The sequence below is a fragment of the Tinamus guttatus genome, unplaced genomic scaffold, assembly GCF_059628265.1.
Source record: "Tinamus guttatus ecotype Peru unplaced genomic scaffold, ASM5962826v1 Tinamus_guttatus_pri_ptg001398l, whole genome shotgun sequence".
Classification (NCBI taxonomy): Eukaryota; Metazoa; Chordata; class Aves; order Tinamiformes; family Tinamidae; genus Tinamus; species Tinamus guttatus.
The window spans coordinates 5,250-25,833 of record NW_028289932.1 but is presented as its reverse complement, the minus strand read 5'-3'; the positions used below and the strand labels follow the sequence as shown (position 1 = coordinate 25,833).

The following is a 20,584-nucleotide window of genomic DNA, read 5'->3' as shown; positions in this document are numbered from 1 at the left end:
TGTCCCTGTTCATGTCCATGTCCAAATCTCTGTGTCCGTGTTCGTATCCGTGTCTATGTCCCTGTCTGTGTCCAAATCCCTGTCCGTGTCCGTATCCATATCCATGTCCGTGTCCATATCCCTGTCTGTGTCCGTGCCCCTGTCCGTGTCCATGTCCAAATCTCTGTGTCCGTGTTCGTATCCATATCCATGTCTATGTCCCTGTGTCCAAATCCCTGTCCGTGTCCATATCCATATCCATGTCCGTGTCCCTGTCCGTGTGTCCATGTCCATATCCCTGTCTGTGTCCGTGTCCCTGTCCCTGTCCATATCCGTGTCTGTGTCCGTGTCTCTGTCTGTGTCCCTGTGTCCATATTCCTGTCCCTGTCCATGTCTGTATCCATATCCATATCCGTGTCCGTATCCGTGTCCCTGTCCATATCCCTGTCTGTGTCCGTATCCGTATCCATATCCTTATCTGTATCCATGTCCGTGTCCCTGTCCCTATCCGTGTCCGTGTCCCTGTGTCCATGTCCGTGGCCATATCCCTGTGTCCATATTCGTGTCCATATCCGTGTCCGTGCCCCTGTCCGTCTCCATGTCCATGTCCAAATCCCTGTCTGCGTCCGTATCCGTATCCGTATCCGTATCTGTGTGCGTGTCCGTATCCGTATCCGTGTCCGTGTCTGTATCCATATCCGTATCCATATCCGTATCCATGTCCCTGTCCGTATCCGTGTCCATATCCATGTCCGTATCCGTATCCATGTCCGTATCCGTATCCATATCCGTATCCATGTCCCTGTCCGTATCCGTGTCCGTATCCATGTCCGTATCCATGTCCGTATCCATGTCTGTATCCATATCCGTGTCCGTATCCATATCCGTATCCATGTCCGTATCCGTGTCCATGTCTGTATCCATATCCGTGTCCGTGTCCCTGTCCGTATCCGTGTCCGTATCCATGTCCCTGTCCGTATCCATGTCTGTATCCATATCTGTGTCCGTATCCATGTCCGTATCCATATCCATGTCCATGTCCGTATCCATGTCCGTATCCATATCCATGTCCGTATCCGTGTCCATGTCTGTATCCATATCCGTATCCGTATCCATATCCGTATCCATGTCCCTGTCCGTATCCGTGTCCGTATCCATGTCCGTATCCATGTCCGTGTCCGTATCCATGTCTGTATCCATGTCCGTATCCGTATCCATATCCGTATCCATGTCCCTGTCCGTATCCGTGTCCGTATCCGTATCCGTATCCGTATCCATGTCCGTATCCGTATCCATGTCCGTATCCGTGTCCGTGTGGCCGCTACAGGCGGAGGCGGCTCCGCGCTTGCCCATGACGTTCCTGGAGAGCCACGGCAAGAACATCCAGCTGTCCAACGGCAACCTGACGGCGACGCGCGTGGCCAGCTACAACCAGGGCATCGTGGTGGTGGGACAGCCGCTGCCGCCGGGACACCTGTTCCAGGTACCGCCGCGCCGGAGCGCGTCACCCGCGCGCGTCACCCGCATGCGTCACCCGCGTGCCCGGGCATGAGCGGGATGCGCTCGTGTCACCCTGACACCTGGATGTCACCCGCACGTGTCACCCGCACGTGTCACCCGCATGACCGGGCATGACCAGGATGTGCGCATGTCAGCCTGACACCTGGATGTCACCCGCACATGTCACCCGTACGCGTCACCCTCACGCCCAGGCATGATCGGGATGCGCTCGTGTCACCCTGACACCTGGATGTCACCCGCACGTGTCACCCGCGCGTGTCACCCGCATGACCGGGCATGACCAGGATGTGCGCATGTCAGCCTGACACCTGGATGTCACCCGCACATGTCACCCGTACGCGTCACCCTCACGCCCAGACATGATCGGGATGCGCTCGTGTCACCCTGACACCTGGATGTCACCCGCACGTGTCACCCGCACGCGTCACCCGCGTGCCCGAGCATGACCGGGATGCGCTCATGTCACCCTGACACCCTGATGTAACCCGCACGCGTCACCCGCACGCGTCACCCACATGACCAGGGTGTGCTCGTGTCACCCTGGCACCTGGATGTCACCCGCACGTGTCACCCGCACGCGTCACCGGCACGCGTCACCATGTGCCCGGGCATGACCGGGTTGCGCTCGTGTCACACTGACACCTGGATGTCACCCAGATGTGTCACCGGACCGTGTCACCCGCATGCCTGGGCATGACCGAGATGCGCTCGTGTCACCGTGACACCTGGATGTCACCCGCACGCGTCACCCACACGTGTCACCCACACGCATCACCATGTGCCCGGGCATGAGCGGGATGCACTCGTGTCACGCTGACACCCGCATGTCACCCGCACGCGTCACCCGCATGCGTCACCCGCATGCCCGGGCATGAGCGGGATGCACTCGTGTCACGCTGACACCCGCATGTCACCCGCACGCGTCACCCGCATGCCCCGATATGACCGGGATGCGCTCGTGTCACCCTGACACCTGGATGTCACCCGCACGCGTCATCCACACACATCACCGTGTGCCCGGGCATGACCGGGATGTGCTCATGTCACCCTGACACCTGGATGTCACCCACACGCGTCACCATGTGCCCGGGCATGACCGGAATACCCTAATGTCACCCTGGCACCCGGATGTCACCCACACGCATCACCCGCACACGTCACCCGCATGACCGGGCATGACTGGGATGCGCTCGTGTCACCTTGACACCCGGATGTCATCCGCACATGTCACCTGAACGTGTCACCTGCATGTGTGGGCATGACCGAGATGCTCTCGTGTCACCCTGACACCTGGATGTCACCCACACGCGTCACCCGCACGCGTCACCCGCATGACCGGGCATGACTGGAATGCGCTCATGTCACCCTGACACCCGGATGTCACCCGCACATGTCACCATGTGCCCAGGCGTCATCCACACGCGCAGATATGACCAGGATGCGCTCCTGTCACCCTGACACCCGGATGTCACCCGTGCGCGTCACCCGCATACCCAGACATGACCGAGCGGGATGCGCTCGTGTCACCCTGACACCTCGATGTCACCCGCACATGTCACCCGCGCGTGTCAGCATGTGCCCAGGTGTGACCAGAATACCCTAATGTCACCCTGACATCCGGATGTCACCCATACGCGTCACCCGCATGCCCAGACATGACCGGGATGCACCCGGATGTCGCCTGTGTGCGTCACCCGCACGCGTCACCCGCACGCGTCACCATGTGCCCAGGCATGACCGGAATACCCTAATGTCACCCTGACACCTGGATGTCACCCGTGCGCGTCACCCACATGCCCAGACATGACCGGGATGCGTGCATGTCACCCTGACACCCAGATGTCACCCGCACGCGTCACCCGCATGTGTCACCATGTGCCCAGGCACGACCGGAATACCCTGTGATGTTGTCACGGTGACCCCATCGCGGTGACGCTGTCACAGTGGCCCTGTCATGGTGGTCCTGTCGCAGTGAGGCTGTCGCGTTGACGCTGTCCCGGTGACCCCGTTGCAGTGACTCTGTCACGGTGACATGTCGCGTTGTCCCGCGTCGCGTTGACGCTGTCCCGGCGGCCCCGTCGCCGTGACGTTGCCGCGGTGCCGCCGTCGCGGTGCCGCCCCCGCAGGTACACCTGGACTTCCTGAACCCGCAGTGGAGCTCGTCGCTGGCGCTGGGCGTCACCGGGGCGGCCCCCGAGCGCTTGTCCTTCCCGGCCACCGCCGCCGCCATCAAGCGCTCGGCCTGGCTGCTGCAGCGCCGCAGCGTCTTCCACAACGCCGTCAAGGTACCGCCGCAACAGCCGCGCGACACCCGCACGGCCCTGTTGTGACACCCGCACGGCCCTGCACAACACCCGCACGGCCCTGTATGACACCTGCACGGCCCTGCGTGACACCCACACAGCCCCACCACAACACCCGCACGGCCCTGCTGCGACACCCGCACGGCCCCACGCAACACCCGCATGACCCCGTGCAACACCCGCACGGCCCTGCGCAACACCACTGCAACACCTGCACGGCCCCGCCACAACACCCGCTGCAACACCTGCACGGCCCAGTGCAACATCTGCGTGGCCTGGTGCGACACCCGCCGCAACACCCGCGCTACACCCGCCACAACACCCGCACGGTCCCACACAACACAACCGCAACACCCGCACGGCACAGTGCAACACCTGCTGTAACACCCTCACGGCCCCACGCAACAGCCGCACGGCGCCGCCGCAACACCCATGCGACACCACCGCAACACCTGCACGGCCCAGTGCAACACCGCACAGCCTGGTGCAACACCCGCCACAACACCTGCACGGTCACATGCAACACCCTCATGACCCTGCGCAACACCCGCACGGCCCCACCGCAATACCCACACAGCACCGCTGCAACACCCGCACGGCGCCGCCACAACACCTGCACGGCCCCGCTGCAACACCCGCACAACCCCGCGCAACACCCGCCATAATACCCATGTGGCCCTGCGCAATATGCACACAGCCCTGCTGCAACACCCGCACGGTCCAGTGCAACACCCGCATGGCCCAGTGCAACACCCGCACGGCCCTGCCGCAACACCCGCCACAACACCTGCACAGTCCCACCGCAACACCCTTCCATCCCCACGCGACACCCGCACAGCCCTGCCCCAACACCCCCACGGTCTGACGCAACAGCCGCATGGCCCCTCTGCAACACCCGCACAGCCCCACTGCAACACCCGCACGGCCCTGCCGCAACACCCGCCACAACACCCGCACAGCCCCACTGCAACACCCGCTGCAACACCCGCACGGCTCCCGGCGGGTCCCCGTGTCCCCAGGGATGTCCCCAGCGGGTCCCTATCTCCAAAAGGTGTCCCCAGGGGGGTCCCGGTGTCCATAGAGGGGAGTCCCAGTGTCCCCAAGGGGATGTCCCCGTGTCCCTTAGGGATTCCTGGTGTCCCCAGGGGAGTCCCCATGTCCCCAGGAGGGTCCCCATGTCCCTTAAGGGGTCCCAATGTCCCCGGGGGGGTCCCCAGTGTCCTCAAGGGGATGTCCCTGGGGGGGTCCCCATGTCCCTTGGGGGTTCCCAGTGTCCCCAGGAGGGTCCCCATGTCCCTTAGGGGGTCCCAATGTCCCCAGGGGGGTCCCCGTGTCCCTTAGGGATTCCCGGTGTCCCCAAGGATGTCCCTGGGGGGGTCCCCATGTCCCTTGGGGGTTCGCAGTGTCCCCAGGGGGATGTCACCATGTCCCTTGGGGGTCTCCAGTGTCCCCAGGGATGTCCCCAAGGGGTCCCCATGTCCCTTAAGGATTCCCAGTGTCCCCAGAAAGGTCCCCGTGTCCCTTGGGAGTCCCCAGGGTCCCCAGAGATGTCCCTGGGGGGTCCCCATGTCCCTTAGGGATACCAATGTCCCCAGGGGTGTCCCCATGTCCCTTGGGGGTCCCCAGTGTCCCCAAGAGGATGTCCCTGTGTCCTTGGGGGTCCCCAGTGTCCCCAGGGGGTCCCCATGTCCCTTTGGGATTCCCAATGTCCCCAGGGATGTCCCTGTGTCCTTGGGGGTCCGCAGTGTCCCCAAGGGGTCCCCATGTCCCTTAGGGATTCCCAGTGTCCCCAAAGGGATGTCCCTGTGTCCTTGGGGGTCCCCAGTGTCCCCAAGGGGATGTCCCCAAGGGGTCCCCATGTCCCTTGGGGGTCCGCAGTGTCCCCAAGGGGATGTCCCCAAGAGGTTCCCATGTCCCTTAGGGATTCCCAGTGTCCCCAAAGGGATGTCCCCATGTCCCTTGGGGGTCCGCAGTGTCCCCAAGGGGATGTCCCCAAGGGGTCCCCATGTCCCTTAGGGATTCCCAGTGTCCCCAAAGGGATGTCCCTGTGTCCCTTGGGGGTCCCCAGTGTCCCCAAGGGGATGTCCCCAAGGGGTCCCCATGTCCCTTAGGGATTCCCAGTGTCCCCAAGGGGATGTCCCTTGTCCCATCCCCCCCAGATCTGTGACAACTACGGCCCCAACCTGGACGCGGTGCCGGCGGGGACGGTGCTGGGGCTGCTGGTGGACGCGGGGGGACGACTGCACCTCTACGTGAACGGCCGCGACCAGGGGGTGGCAGCGGGGGACATCCCGGCGCCCTGCTACGTCCTGCTGGACCTGTACGGGCAGTGCGAGCAGGTGGGGACACGTGGGGACACGTGGGGACACGTGGGGACACATTGGGGACACGTTGGGGACACGTGGGGACACGTGGGGACATCCCGGCACCCTGCTACGTCCTGCTGGACCTGTACGGGCAGTGCGAGCAGGTGGGGACACGAGGGGACACGTGGGGACACGTGGGGACACGTTGGGGGCACGTTGGGGACACGTGGGGGACACGTGGGGACACGTGGGGACACGTTGGGGACATGTTGGGGACATGTTGGGGACATCCCGGCACCCTGCTACGTCCTGCTGGACCTGTACGGGCAGTGCGAGCAGGTGGGGACACGTGGGGACATGTGGGGACACGTTGGGGACACGTTGGGGACACGTTGGGGACATGTGGGGACACGTTGGGGACACGTTCGGGACACGTTGGGATTCATTGGGGACACGTGGGGACACGTTGGGGACACGTGGGGACACGTGGGGACACGCTAGGGTCACGTGGGGACGTGTTGGGGACATGGGGACACATTGGGGACACATTTGGGACACATGGGGACTCCTTGGGGATATTTGGGGACGTGTTGGGGACATATGGGGACACGTGAGTTCACCTGGGGACATGTGGGGACACACTGGGGACACGGGGTGACACGGGGACATGTGGGGACACATTGGGGACACATTAGGAACATGTAGGGACACATGGGGACACGCGGGGACACATTGGGGACACATGGGGACACTTTGGGGACACATGGGGACACGTTGGGGACATGGGAACACATTGGGGACACATTGGGGACACGTTGGGGACACATGGGGACACGTTGGGGACATAGGAACACATTGGGGACACATGGGGACATGCGGGGACACATGGGGACACATGGGGACGCGTTGGGGACATGGGAACACGTTGGGGACACATTGGGGACACATGGGAACACATTGGGGACACATGGGGACATGCGGGGAAACATTGGGGACACATTGGGGACATATTGGGAACACGCGGGGACACGTGGGGACACATGGGGACGCGTTGGGGACATGGGGACGCGTTGGGGACACATGGGGACGTGTTGGGGACACATTGGGGACACATTGGGAACATGCGGGGACACATGGGGACACATTGGGGACATGTTTGGGACACATGGGGACATGCTGGCATACATTGGGGACACATGGGAACATGTTGGGGACACATTGGGGACACGTTGGGGACATGGGAACACGTTGGGGACACATTGAGGTCACATGGGGACACGTTGGGGACACATGGGGACACATGGGAACACGTTGGGGACATGTTGGGGACACATGGGGACACATGGGGACACGTTGGGGACATGGGAACACATTGGGGACACATTGGGGACACGTTGGGGACACATTGGGGACCCGGCGGTGTCACCGGCAGGTGACGATCGTGACGGAGGAGGTGGCAGCGCCCGGCGGGGGGGGCGCCGGGGACCCCCGGGCCCGGGGGGACGTCGAGAAGGCCGACGTGGTGGACGGTGACAACGGGGGGACGGGGGGGACAGGGGGGACAATGGGGGGACAATGGGGGGACAATGGGGGGGACAGTGGGGGGACAGTGGGGGGACAACGGGAACAAGGGGACAATAGGGGGGACAATGGGGGGGACAGTGGGGGGACAACGGAGAGGCCCATGGGGACAACGGGGAATAACGGGGGGACTATGGGGGGACAAGGGGGGACAAGGGGACTATGGGAGGACAATGGGGGGACTATGGGGGACAACGGGGGGACAATGGGGGGGACAATGGGGGGGACTATGGGGGGACACAGGGAAAGTGGGGGGACAATGGGACAATTGGGGGACAAGGGGGGACTATGGGGACAACAGGGGACAATGGGGGGACAATGTGGGGACAGACGAGGGACAATGGGGGATAGTGGGGGGACAATGGGACAATGAGGGGACAATGGGACAATCGGGGACAATGGGGGACAACGGGGGGACAAGGGGACAATGGAGGGACTATGGGGGACAATGGGGGGACTATGGGGGGACAACGGGGGAAAACGGGGGGACTATGGGGACAACGGGGGGACAAAAGGGAACAATGCGGGGTCTGAGGGGGGACAATGGGGGGACAATGGGGGGACAGATGAGGGACAATGGGGGACAGTGGGGGGACAATGGAGGGACAAGGGGACAATGGAGGGACTATGGGGGACAATGGGGGGACTATGGGGGGTCAATGGGGGACAATGGGGTGACAATGGGGTGACAATGGGACAATGGGGGACAAGGGGGGACAACGGGGGAAAACGGGGGGACAACAGGGAACAATGGGGGGGTCTGAGGGGGGACAAATGGGGGGACAACGGGGGGACAACGGGGGGGCGGTCCCCAATCTATGGGGCCGCCCCCCCCATCCGTGGGGCTCCGCCCTTGGGGGCGCGGCCCGGCGAGGCCCCGCCCCCTCCCCCGCTGACCCCGCCCCCCTCCCCGCGCAGGCGTCAAGGAGCGCGTGCGCTGGGCGCCCCCCCCGCGCGGGCCCCCCCGCGAGCCCTGCGAGTACCAGGCGCTGTGCGGGCGCGTGGCGGCGCGGCTGCTGCTGCTGCCCGGTGCGGAAACGGGGGCGGACCGGAAGGGAGCGGGGAATGCGGACCGGAAGGGAGCGGGGAATGCGGGGCACCGGGGCAATAGGAGGGGGAATGGGGGGGGGGGGAGCGGCTGCTGCTGCTGCCCGGTGCGGAAACGGGGGCGGACCGGAAGGGAGCTGGGGCGGACCGGAAGGGAGCGGGGAATGCGGGGCACCGGGGCAATGGGAGGGGGAATGGGGGGGGGGAGCGGCTGCTGCTGCTGCCCGGTGCGGAAACGGGGGCGGACCGGAAGGGAGCGGGGACGGACCGGAAGGGAGCGGGGAATGGGGGGCACCGGGGCAATGGGGGGAATGGGGGGAATGGGACACCCAGTTCCCAAGGGGGAGGTGACACCCGGACACCCTGGTCCCCATGGGGGGTGACACACCCGGACACCCGGTTCCCAGTGGGGTGGTGACATCCGGGTCCCTATGGGGGGTGACCTCCCGTTCCCCATGGGGGGGTGACACCTGGTTCCCTATGGGGGTGGTGACACCCTGGTCCCTCGGGGGTGACACCCTTGTCCCTATGGGGGGGGGGTGACACCCTCATCCCTATGGGGAGGTGACACCTGGTCCCTATGGGGAGGTGACACTCCTGTCCCCACGGGAGGTGACCCCCCTGTCCCCATGGGGTGACCCCCCCCCGTCCCTATGGGGGTGGTGACACCTGGTCCCTATGGGAGGTGACACTCCTGTCCCCACGGGGAGGTGACACCTGGTCCCTATGGGGAGGTGACACCTGGTCCCTATGGGGGTGGTGACCCCCCTGTCCCTATGGGGGTGACACCTGGTCCCTATGGGAGGTGACCCCCCTGTCCCCACGGGGAGGTGACCCCCCCTGTCCCCATGGTGTGACCCCCCCCGTCCCCCCCCAGACGCGTTCTTCGTCCCCGAGCCCCGCCGCTGTCTCTGCTTGTGCGACCCTATGGGGGGGTGACACCCCTGTCCCTATGGGGGTGACACCCTGTTCCCATGGGGGGTGACACCCTCATCCCTATAGGGGGGGTGACCCCCCTGTCCCCATGGGGAGGTGACACCTGGTCCCTATGGGGAGGTGACACCCCTGTCCCCCCCTGTCCCCCCTGTCCCCCCAGACGCGTTCTTCGTCCCCGAGCCCCGCCGCTGTCTCTGTTTGTGTGACCCATTGGGGTGGTGACACCCCTGGTCCCTATGGGGGTGACACCTGGTCCCTATGGGGGTGGTGACACCCCCCTGTCCCCACCCTGTCCCCCCAGACGCGTTCTTCGTCCCCGAGCCCCGCCGCTGTCTCTGCTTCTGCGACTCCTGTCACCGGCGCCGGGGGGGGGACGAGGGCCCCGCGCGGCCCCCCCTGGGCTGGTGCCGCTTCAGCCTCCGGTGCGGGGGGGGGAACGGGGGGAGGGGGGGGGAAATGGCGGGAACTGCGGGGGGGGACGGGGGGGGGGAAATGGCGGGAGATGGGGGGGAAATGGCGGGAACTGCGGGGGGGGGACGGGGGGAGATGGGGGGGAAATGGCGGGAGATGGGGGTTCCCGAGGGGGATTTGGGGGGTTCCGGGGGGATTTGGGGGGTTCCGGAGGGGTTTGAGGGTTCTGGGGGAATTTGTGGGGGAAATGGCGGGATTTGAGGGGGAAATGGCGGGATTTGGGGGGGAACAGCGGGATTTGGGGGTTCCGGGGGGATTTGGGGGTTCCGGGGGGGCTTGGGGGGCTCTGGGGGGGCCCTGGGGTCCCTGGGGGGATTTTGGGGGTCTCTGAGCGGAATTTGGGGCTCGCTAGGGGGGGATTTGGGGGTCCCCGGGGTTTATGGGGTCCCTGTTGGGATTGGGGTCCCCGGGGGGGTTTCAGGGTCCCTGTTGGTTTTTGGGGTTCCCTGTTGGTTTTTGGGGTTCCCTGTTGGGTTTCGAGGTCCCTGTTGGGTTTGGGGGTCCCTGTTGGTTTTGGGGGTCCCCGGGGGGTTCTTTGGGTCCCTGTTGGTTTTGGGGGTCCTCAGGGGGGTTTTGGGGTCCGTGTTGTGATTTTGGGAGTCCCCGTTGGGTTCGGGGATCCCTATTGGGATTTGGGGGTCCCCGTTGGGTTTGGGGTCCCCCGGGGGGTTTGGGGGTCCCCGTTGGGATTTTGGGGCTCCCTGCCGGTTTTGGGGTCCCCAGGGGGGGTATTGGGGTCCCCGTTGGGGTTTGAGGCTCCCTGCTGGTTTTGGGGCTCCCTGCTGGTTTTGGGGTCCCCAGGGTGTTTCGGGGTCCCTGTTGGGATTTCGGGGCTCCCTTTGGTTTTGGGGATCCCCGTTGGGTTTTTGGGGTCCCCATTGAGGTTCAGGGCTCCTCGTTGGGGTTTCGGGGTCCCCTCTCATCTCGGGGTCTCCAGGGGGTTTTTGGGGTCCCCGTTGGGGTTCAGGGCTCCCCGTTGGGGTTTCGGGGGTTCCCGTTGGGTTTCGGGGTCCCCTCTCATTTGGGGGTCCCTCCCTCTGTGTTTTGGGGTCCCCTCTCATTTCGGGGTCCCCATTGGGGTTCCGGGGTCCCCGCTGGGGTTTTGGGGTCCCCGTTGGGGTTTTGGGGTCCCCGTTGGGGTTCAGGTCGCCCCGTTGGGTTTTGGGGGTCCCCGTTGGGTTTCGGGGTCCCCCCTCATTTCGGGGTCCCTCCCGTTGGGGTTTTGGGGTCCCCTCTCATTTTGGGCTCCCCGTTGGGTTTTGGGGGTCCCCGTTGGGGTTCAGGTCGCCCTGTTGGGTTTTGGGGGTCCCCGTTGGATTTTGGGGTCCCCTCTCATTTTGGGGTCCCCTCTCATTTGGGGGTCCCCATTGCGGTTTCGGGGTCCCCATTGGGGTTCAGGGCTCCCCGTTGGGTTCTGGGGTCCCCATTGGGGTTCAGGTCACCCCATTGGGGTTCAGGGCTCCCTGTTGGGGTTTTTGGGGTCCCCCCTCATTTGGGGTCCCCCCTCATTTTGGGGTCCCTCCCGTTGGGTTTCGGGGTCCCCTCTCATTTGGGGGTCCCTCCCTCTGTGTTTTGGGGTCCCCTCTCATTTCGGGGTCCCCATTGGGGTTCCGGGGTCCCCGTTGGGTTTTGGGGGTCCCCGTTGGGTTTCGGGGTCCCCCCTCATTTCGGGGTCCCTCCCGTTGGGGTTTTTGGGGTCCCCTCTCATTTCGGGGTCCCTCCCATTGGGGTTTTGGGGTCCCCCCTCATTTTGGGGTCCCTCCCGTTGGGTTTCGGGGTCCCCTCTCATTTGGGGGTCCCTCCCTCTGTGTTTTGGGGTCCCCCTTGGGTTTCGGGGTCCCCGTTGGGGTTCAGGTCTCCCCGTTGGGGTTTTGGGGTCCCCTCTCATTTTGGGGTCCCCCCTCATTTTGGGGTCCCTCCCGTTGGGTTTCGGGGTCCCCTCTCATTTGGGGCTCCCCGTTGGGTTTCGGGGTCCCCCCTCATTTCGGGGTCCCTCCCTCTGTGTTTTGGGGTCTCCTCTCATTTCGGGGTCCCCATTGGGGTTCAGGGCTCCCCGTTGGGGTTTTTGGGGTCCCCGTTGGGGTTTTGGGGTCCCCCCTCATTTTGGGGTCCCCCCGTTCCCCCCCCAGGCCGCGGCCGCGGTTGGAGCCGGGCGGCGCTTGGCGCAAGTGGCCCCTGGCCTATCACGGAACGAGCGCCGGGGCCGTGCGCCGGGCCCTGGACCGCGGGGAGCTGGTGCCAGGTACACCCGAACAACACCCGAACAACACCCGAACACCCGGAACACCCCCAAACACCCTGAACACCCCAAACACCCCCAAACACCCCCTGAACACCAGCGCCGGGGCCGTGCGCCAGGCCCTGGACCGCGGGGAGCTGGTGCCAGGTACACCCTGAACAACACCCGGACACACCCGAACACCCGGAACACCCCCAAACACCCCAACACCCCCAAACACCCCCTGAACACCAGCGCCGGGGCCGTGCGCCGGGCCCTGGACCGCGGGGAGCTGGTGCCAGGTACACCCCGAACAACACCCGGACACCCCCGAACACCCGGAACACCCCCAAACACCCCAACACCCCCAACACCCCCTGAACACCAGCGCCGGGGCCGTGCGCCGGGCCCTGGACCGCGGGGAGCTGGTGCCAGGTACACCCCGAACAACACCCGAACAACACCCGAACACCCGGAACACCCCCAAACACCCCAACACCCCAAACACCCCCTGAACACCAGCGCCGGGGCCGTGCGCCGGGCCCTGGACCGCGGGGAGCTGGTGCCAGGTACACCCCGAACAACACCCGGACAACACCCGAACACCCCCAAACACCCCTGAACACCCCCAAACACCCCCAAACACCCCCTGAACACCAGCACCGGGGCCGTGCGCCGGGCCCTGGACCGCGGGGAGCTGGTGCCAGGTACACCCCGAACAACACCCGGACACACCGAACACCCCGAACACCCCCAAACACCCCTGAACACCCCAACACCCCCAAACACCCCCTGAACACCAGCGCCGGGGCCGTGCGCCGGGCCCTGGACCGCGGGGAGCTGGTGCCAGGTACACCCCGAACAACACCCGAACAACACCCGAACACCCCGAACACCCCCAAACACCCCAACACCCCCAAACACCCCCTGAACACCAGCGCCGGGGCCGTGCGCCGGGCCCTGGACCGCGGGGAGCTGGTGCCAGGTACCGGGACACCCGGAACACCCCCGAACAACCCCCGAACACACCCGAACACCCGGAACACCCCCAAACACCCCCAAACACCCTCTGAACACCCAGAACACCGCAAACACCCCCCGAACACCCCCTGAACACCCCCAAATACCCCCGAACACCCCAAACACCCCCTGAACACCCTGAACACCCAGAACACCGCAAACACCCCCTGAATACCGCCTGAACACCCTGAACACCCCCAAACACCCTGAACGACCCAAACACCCCCCGAACAGCCCCCAAAGGGCCCTGGTGTCCGGGAACACCCCCTAAACACCCCCAAAGGGGCCCTGGCGTCCGGGTGTCCCCATATTCCCCCCCCCAGGGGTCCACTCAATGCCCCGCCCCCTCTCCAAGCCCCTCCCCCATAGGCCCCGCCCCCCGAGACCCCTCCCTGCATTCCCCCCCCCCCGGGGCCCCGGCGTCCGGGTATCCCCATATCCCCCCCCCAGGGGTCCACCCAATGCCCCGCCCCCTCTCCAAGCCCCTCCCCCATAAGCCCCGCCCCCGAGGCCCCGCCCCATATCCCCTCAGAGGCTCCGCCCCCCGGCCGACCCCCCCTCTCCCCCCCAGGCTCCTGCTCCGTCCTGGGCCCCCCCGCCAAGGGGGAGGCGGCGGCGGCGGCGGCGGCGGCGCCGGGGGGGGCGGGGCCTCCGGCGGGGGCGGGGCCTCCCCGGCTGGTGCTGTCGCCCGCCCTGCGCTACGCGGCCATGGAGGCGTTCGCCGCCAAAGTGCAGTGCGTGGGCGGGGCCTGGGGGGCGGGGCCTGGGGGGCGGGGCCTCGGGGGGGCGGGGCCTCGGGGGGGCGGGGCCTGGGAGTGGGGCCTGGGGGGGGGGCGGGATTTGGAGAGGGGGTGGGCGCGGGGGGGGAGGGGCCTCGGGGGAAGTGGGGTTGGGGGCGGGGCCTCGGGGGGCGGGGTTTGGAGAGGGGGCGGGGCCTCGGGGGGCGGGGTTTGGAGAGGGGGCGGGGCCTCGGGGGGCGGGGTCTGGGAGTGGGGCCTGGGAGCGGGGCCGGGGGGGCGGGATTTGGAGAGGGGGGCGGGCGCGGGGGGGAGGGGCGGGGCCTGGGGGAGGGGCCTCGGGGGGGCGGGGTTTGAGTGCGGGGCCGGGGGGGTGGGGCCTGGGGGCGGGACTTGGGGGGGGCGGGGTCACAAGAGCAGCGCTTGGACGGGGCATCGAGGGGGCGGGGCCTGGGGGCGGGGCCTGGGGGGGGCGGGGTATTGGGGGGACCTCGGGAGGCGGGGCCGGGGGGTCAGGGCCTGTGAGTGGGGCCTGAGGGGGCGGGGTTTGGAGAGGGGGCGGGGATTTGGGGGCGGGGCATCGGGGGACCTCGGGGTGCGGCCTCTGGGGGGGCGTCTCGGGGGGGGCCTGGGGGCAGGGGCTTGGGGGCGGGGTTTGGAGAGGGGGCGGGGCATTTGGGGTGGGGCATTTGGGGGCCGGGCCATCGAGGGCGGGGCTTTGGGCGCGCGGCATCGGGGGGCGTGGTTTGGAGAGGGGCGGGGCTTTGTCCATGGGGCCTCGGGGCATCGGGGGACCTCGGGAGGGCCTCGGGGGGCGGGGCTTGGAGAGGGGGCGGGGTTTGGAGAGGGGGCGGGGCGTTGGGCGCGGGGCCTTGGGGGGGCAGGGCCTGGGAGCGGGGCCTGGGGGGGGCGGAGCATCGGGGGGGCGGGGCATTGGCAGGGCCTCCGGGGGGGCGGGGCCTCGGGGGGCGTGGCTCCACGGGCGTGTATCTCTATGGGGGTGTTACTCGGGGGCGGGTCTCGGGGGGTGGGTCTCGGGGGCGGGTCTCTATGGGGGGGGCGTGTCTCTCTGGGGATCTATATGGGATGATGCTCAGGGGTGGGTCTCTATGGGGGCGTGGCAGATGGGCAGGTCTCTATGGGGGGGCGTGTCTCGGGGGGGCGTGTCTCTATGGGGCCTGTCTCGGGGGCGTGGCTCCATGGGGGCGTGGCTTCGTGGGGGCGTGGCTCCGTGGGGGGCGTGTCTCTGTGGGTGTTGCTCAGGGATGGGTCTTGGGGGTGTGTCTCTATGGGGCGTGTCTTGGGGGCGTGGCTCCGTGGGGGGCGTGGCTCCGTGGGGGCGTGGCTCCATGGGGGCGTGTCTCTGGGTGTTGCTCAGGGATGGGTCTTGGGGGTGTGTCTCTATGGGGGCGTGTCTAGGAGGGGCGTGGCAGCTGGGGGGGGCGTGTCTATTGCAGCGTGTCCATGGGGGCGTGGCAGATGGGGCCATATCTCTATGGGGGCGTGGCTCTAAGGGGGTGTGTCTATGGGGGCGGGTCTCTGGGGATGTATCACTATGGAGGTGTTGCTTGGGGGCGTGTCTTGGGGGCGTGGCACCCGGGGGGGGGCCTGGCACATGGGGGCGGCTCTCTGGGGGGCGTGGCTCCATGGGGGCGTGTCTCCATGGGGGCGTGGCAGCTGGGGGGCGTGTCTCTATGTGGGTGGGTCTCTATGGGGGGGTGTATGTCTATGGGGGCGTGTCTATGGGGGCCCTATGGGGCGTGGCAAGTGGGGGCGGGTCTCGGGGGGCGTGGCTCCGTGGGGGCGTGGCTCCATGGGGGTGGGTCTCTATGGGGATGTATCTCTATGGGGGCAGGTCTTGGGGGCGTGTCTCGGGGGGGCGTGTCCCTATGGGGGTGCTGCTCAGGGGTGTGTCTCTATGGGGGCGTGGCAGATGGGGCGTGGCTCCGTGGGGGGCGTGGCTCCATGGGGGCGGGTCTCTATGGGGATGTTACTCAGGGGGTGGGTCTTGGGGGGAGGTGTCTCTATGGGGATGTAAATGGGGGCGTGTCTCCATGGGGGGCGTGTCTCGGGGGCGTGTCCCCCCGCTGGGGGGCGTGTCTAGGGGGGCGGGTCTCTATGGGGATGTATCCCTATGGGTATGTGTCCCTAAGGGGGCGGGTCTCGGTGTGGGCGTGTCCCCGTGTGGGCGTGTCCCCACGCTGCCCCGCCCCTTTCCCGCAGGAGCCGGGGGGGGGGGCTGTATCTGTATGGGGATGTAGCTCTATGGGGGCGTGTCTCGGGGGCGGGGCTCCGTGGGGGCGTGTCTCTATGGGGGCGTGTCCCGGTGTGGGCGTGTCCCCACGCAGCCCCGCCCCTCTCCCCCCGCAGGTTCCGGGAGCCACGCTCGCTGGGGGGGCTGTATCTGTATGGGGGCGTGTCTCTATGGGGGCGTGTCCTCCCGCCGGGGGGCGTGTCCCCACGTAGCCCCGCCCCTTTCCACCCCGCAGGTTCCGGGAGCCGCGCTCATGGTGCTGGGGGGGCTGTATCTCTATGGGGATGTAGCTCTATGGGGGCGTGTCTCGGGGGGCGTGTCTCTATGGGGGCGTGTCTCCATGGGGGCGTGTCCCCGATGTGGGCGTGTCCCCACGTAGCCCCGCCCCTTCCCGCAGGTTCCGGGAGCCGCGCTCGCCGCCGCCGGGGGGGCTGTATCTGTATGGGGCTGTATCTGTATGGGGGCGTGTCTCGGGGGCGGGGCTCCGTGGGGGGCGTGTCTCTATGGGGGCGTGTCCCCACGCAGCCCCGCCCCCTTTCCCCCGCAGGTTCTGGGAGCCGTGCTCGCGGCGCTGCCGCCGGGGGGGCTGTATCTGTATGGGGGCGTGTCTCGGGGGGGGCGTGTCTCTCTGGGGGCGTGTCCCCGTGTGGGCGTGTCTCCACGCAGCCCCGCCCCTTCCTGCAGGTTCCGGGAGCCGCGCTCGCGGCACCGCCGCCGGGGGGGGCTGTATCTCTATGGGGGCGTGTCTCTATGGGGGCGTGTCCCCACGTAGCCCCGCCCCTTTCCGCAGGTTCCGGGGGCTGCGCTCGCGGCACTGGGGGGGCTGTATCTCTATGGGGATGTAGCTCTATGGGGGCGTGTCTCGGGGGCGTGTCTCTATGGGGGCGTATCCTCCCGCCGGGGGGCGTGTCCCCACATAGCCCCGCCCCTTCCCGCAGGTTCCGGGAGCCGCGCTCGCGGCGCCGCCGCCGGGCCCAGCTGGCGCTCGAGGTGCTGGTCCGGCCGGGCTCGTTCCGCGCGGGGCCGCCCTCCCTGCGGCCGCCCGACGGGCTGGACCCGCGCGAGCTCGAGTGGGTCACCAAGGAGCCGGGCGCCACCGTCCTGCGCGGCCTCCTCGTGCGCGTCGAGTGACGACGGGGACACCGGGGACACCGGGGACACCTGGGGACACCCGGGAGCCACTGGGACATCCAGGAGCCACTGGGACATCCAGGAGCCAATGGGGACATCCAGGAGCCACCGGGGACACCCAGGAGCCTCTGGGGACACCCAGGAGCCCCCAGGATGTCCCCAAGCCACCCGATGGCCTCGACCCGCGCGAGCTCGAGTGGGTCACCAAGGAGCCGGGCGCCACCGTCCTGCGCGGCCTCCTCGTGCGCGTCGAGTGACGACGGGGACACCGGGGACACCCGGGAGCCACCGGGGACATCCGGGAGCCAACGGGGACGTCCGGGAGCCACCAGGATATCCTCGAGCCACTGGGGACATCCGGGAGCCACCGGGGACACCCAGGAGCCACCAGGGGCAACAAGGAGACTCTGGGGACATCCAGGAGCCAACGGGGACATCCAAGAGACTCTGGGGGCACCAAGGACCATCTGGGGACATCCAGGAGCCACCAGGGACACCCAGGAGCCACCGGGGACACCCAGGAGCCACTGGGGACATCCAGGAGCCCCCAGGATGTCCCCAAGCCACCCGATGGCCTCGACCCGCGCGAGCTCGAGTGGGTCACCAAGGAGCCGGGCGCCACCGTCCTGCGCGGCCTCCTCGTGCGCGTCGAGTGACGACGGGGACACCGGGGACACCCGGGAGCCACCGGGGACACCCAGGAGCCAACGGGGACATCCAGGAGCCAACGGGGACATCCAAGAGCCACCAGGGACACCCTGGAGCCACCAGGGGCAACAAGGAGACTCTGGGGACACCCAGGAGCCAACGGGGACATCCAAGAGATTCTGGGGGCACCAAGGACCATCTGGGGACATCCAGGAGCCTCCAGGGACACCCAGGAGCCACCACAATGTCCCCAAGCTACTGGGGACACCCAGGAGCCAATGGGGACATCCAGGAGCCACCGGGGACATCCAGGAGCCACCAGGGACACCCAGGAGCCTCTGGGGACACCCAGGAGCCTCCGGGGGCAACAAGGAGACTCTGGGGACACCCAGGAGACTCTGGGGACATCCAAGAGCCACCAGGGACACCCAGGAGAGTCTGGGGGGACCAAGAACCATCTGGGGGCAACAAGGAGACTCTGGGGACACCCAGGAGCCACTGGGGACATCCAGGAGCCTCTGGGGACATCCAGGAGCCCCCAGGATGTCCCCAAGCCACCCGATGGCCTCGACCCGTGCGAGCTCGAGTGGGTCACCAAGGAGCCGGGCGCCACCGTCCTGCGCGGCCTCCTCGTGCGCGTCGAGTGACAACGGGGACACCGGGGACACCTGGGGACACCCGGGAGCCACCGGGGACACCGGGGACACCCGGGAGCCAACAGGGGCAACAAGGAGACTCTGGGGGCACCAAGAACCATCTGGGGACATCCAAGAGCCACCAGGGACACCCAGGAGAGTCTGGGGACACCCAGGAGCCAACGGGGACATCCAGGAGCCTCCGGGGGCAACAAGGAGACTCTGGGGACATCCAGGAGCCACTGGGGACATCCAGGAGCCTCCGGGGGCAACAAAGAGACTCTGGGGACACCCAGGAGCCTCCACGGACACCCAGGAGCCTCCAGGGACATCCAGGAGACTCTGGGGACATCCAGAAGAGTCTGGGGCCACCAAGAACCATCTGGGGACACCCAAGAGCCACCGGGGACACCCAGGAGCCAATGGGGACACCCAGGAGCCCCCAGGGACATCCAGGAGCCACCAGGGACATTCAGGAGCCTCCGGGGGCAACAAGGAGACTCTGGGGACATCCAGGAGCCACCGGGGACATCCAGGAGCCTCTGGGGACATCCAGGGGCCCCAAGAACCATCTGGGGACACTGAGGAGCCTCCAGGGCCACCCAGCACCTCCTGGGACCACCAAGGAACCGCCATGGCCACCAAGGACCCCCTATGGCCACCAAGGACCCCCCTGTGGCCACCAGGAACCCCCTGTGGCCACCAGGGACCTCCAGTGGCCACCGAGGACCCCCTATGGCCACCGAGGACCCCCCCGTGGCCACCAGGGTCCCCCCCATGGCCACTGAGGACTCCTCCCCCCATGGCCACCAGGGACCCCCTATGGCCACCGAGGAGCCCCCTCCCCCCATGGCCACCAGGGACCCCCCGTGGCCACCCCCCCCCATGACCCCCCCCTCCAACCCCCCTCCCCCCCGTGGCCACCAGGGTCCCCCCCATGGCCACTGAGGACTCCTCCCCCCATGGCTATCAGGGACCCCCCTGTGGCCACCAGGAACATCCTGTGGCCACCAAGGACCCCGCCATGGCCACTGAGGAGCCCCCTTCCCCCATGGCCACCAAGGACCCCCTGTGGCCACCAGGGACCCCCTATGGCCACCAGGGACCTCCAGTGGCCACCAAGGACCCCCTATGGCCACCAAGGACCCCCCCGTGGCCACCAGGGTCCCCCCCATGGCCACTGAGGACTCCTCCCCCCATGGCCACCAGGGACCCCCTGTGGCCACCAAGGACCCCCCCATGGCCACTGAGGACCCCCCTCCCCCCATGGCCACCAGGGACCCCCTGTGGCCACCAAGGACCCCCCCGTGGCCACCGAGGAGCCCCCTCCCCCATGGCCACCAGGGACCCCCCGTGGCCACCCCCCCCCTATGACCCCCCCCCTCCAACCCCCTCCCCCCCGGGGCCACCAGAGCCCCCCCCGTGGCCACCAGGGTCCCCCCCATGGCCACTGAGGACTCCTCCCCCCGTGGCTATCAGGGACCCCCCCGTGGCCACCAGGAACGTCCTGTGGCCACCAAGGACCCACTGTGGCCACTGAGGACCCACTATGGCCACCAAGGGACCCCCCTATGGCCACCGAGGACCCCCCTGTGGCCACCGAGGACCCCCCCGTGGCCACCAGGAACGTCCTGTGGCCACCAAGGACCCACTGTGGCCACTGAGGACCCACTATGGCCACCAAGGACCCCGCCATGGCCACCGAGGAGCCCCCTCCCCCCATGGCCACCAGGGACCCCCTGTGGCCACCAAGGACCCCCCTGTGGCCACCAGGGACCTCCAATGGCCACCGAGGAC

At 67.3% G+C, this 20,584-nt stretch overlaps 1 protein-coding gene across 1 annotated transcript; it reads left to right on the top strand.

The window, feature by feature from the left end:
* Window positions 1-1,330: 1,330 nt before the first annotated feature.
* LOC148590368 (neuralized-like protein 4) lies at window positions 1,331-17,504 on the top strand. The gene is made up of 9 exons (XM_088539115.1): window positions 1,331-1,462; window positions 3,627-3,785; window positions 5,963-6,142; window positions 7,542-7,638; window positions 8,609-8,719; window positions 9,975-10,095; window positions 12,274-12,386; window positions 14,053-14,116; window positions 17,312-17,504. The coding sequence occupies exons 1-9, from the start codon at window positions 1,331-1,333 to the stop codon at window positions 17,502-17,504; spliced, it is 1,170 nt and encodes a 389-aa protein (XP_088395241.1).
* Window positions 17,505-20,584: the final 3,080 nt, after the last annotated feature.

What these genes read in the sequence shown, in the direction of transcription:
- LOC148590368 (XM_088539115.1), top strand. Translation starts at nt 1,331, where the DNA reads ATGACGTTCCTGGAGAGCCACGGCAAGAACATCCAGCTGTCCAACGGC. An exon ending in TGGTGCCGCTTCAGCCTCCG is followed by an intron (nt 10,096 to 12,273) that starts GTGCGGGGGGGG and finishes TTCCCCCCCCAG; the next exon opens with GCCGCGGCCGCGGTTGGAGC. An exon ending in GCGTTCGCCGCCAAAGTGCA is followed by an intron (nt 14,117 to 17,311) that starts GTGCGTGGGCGG and finishes CCCTTCCCGCAG; the next exon opens with GTTCCGGGAGCCGCGCTCGC.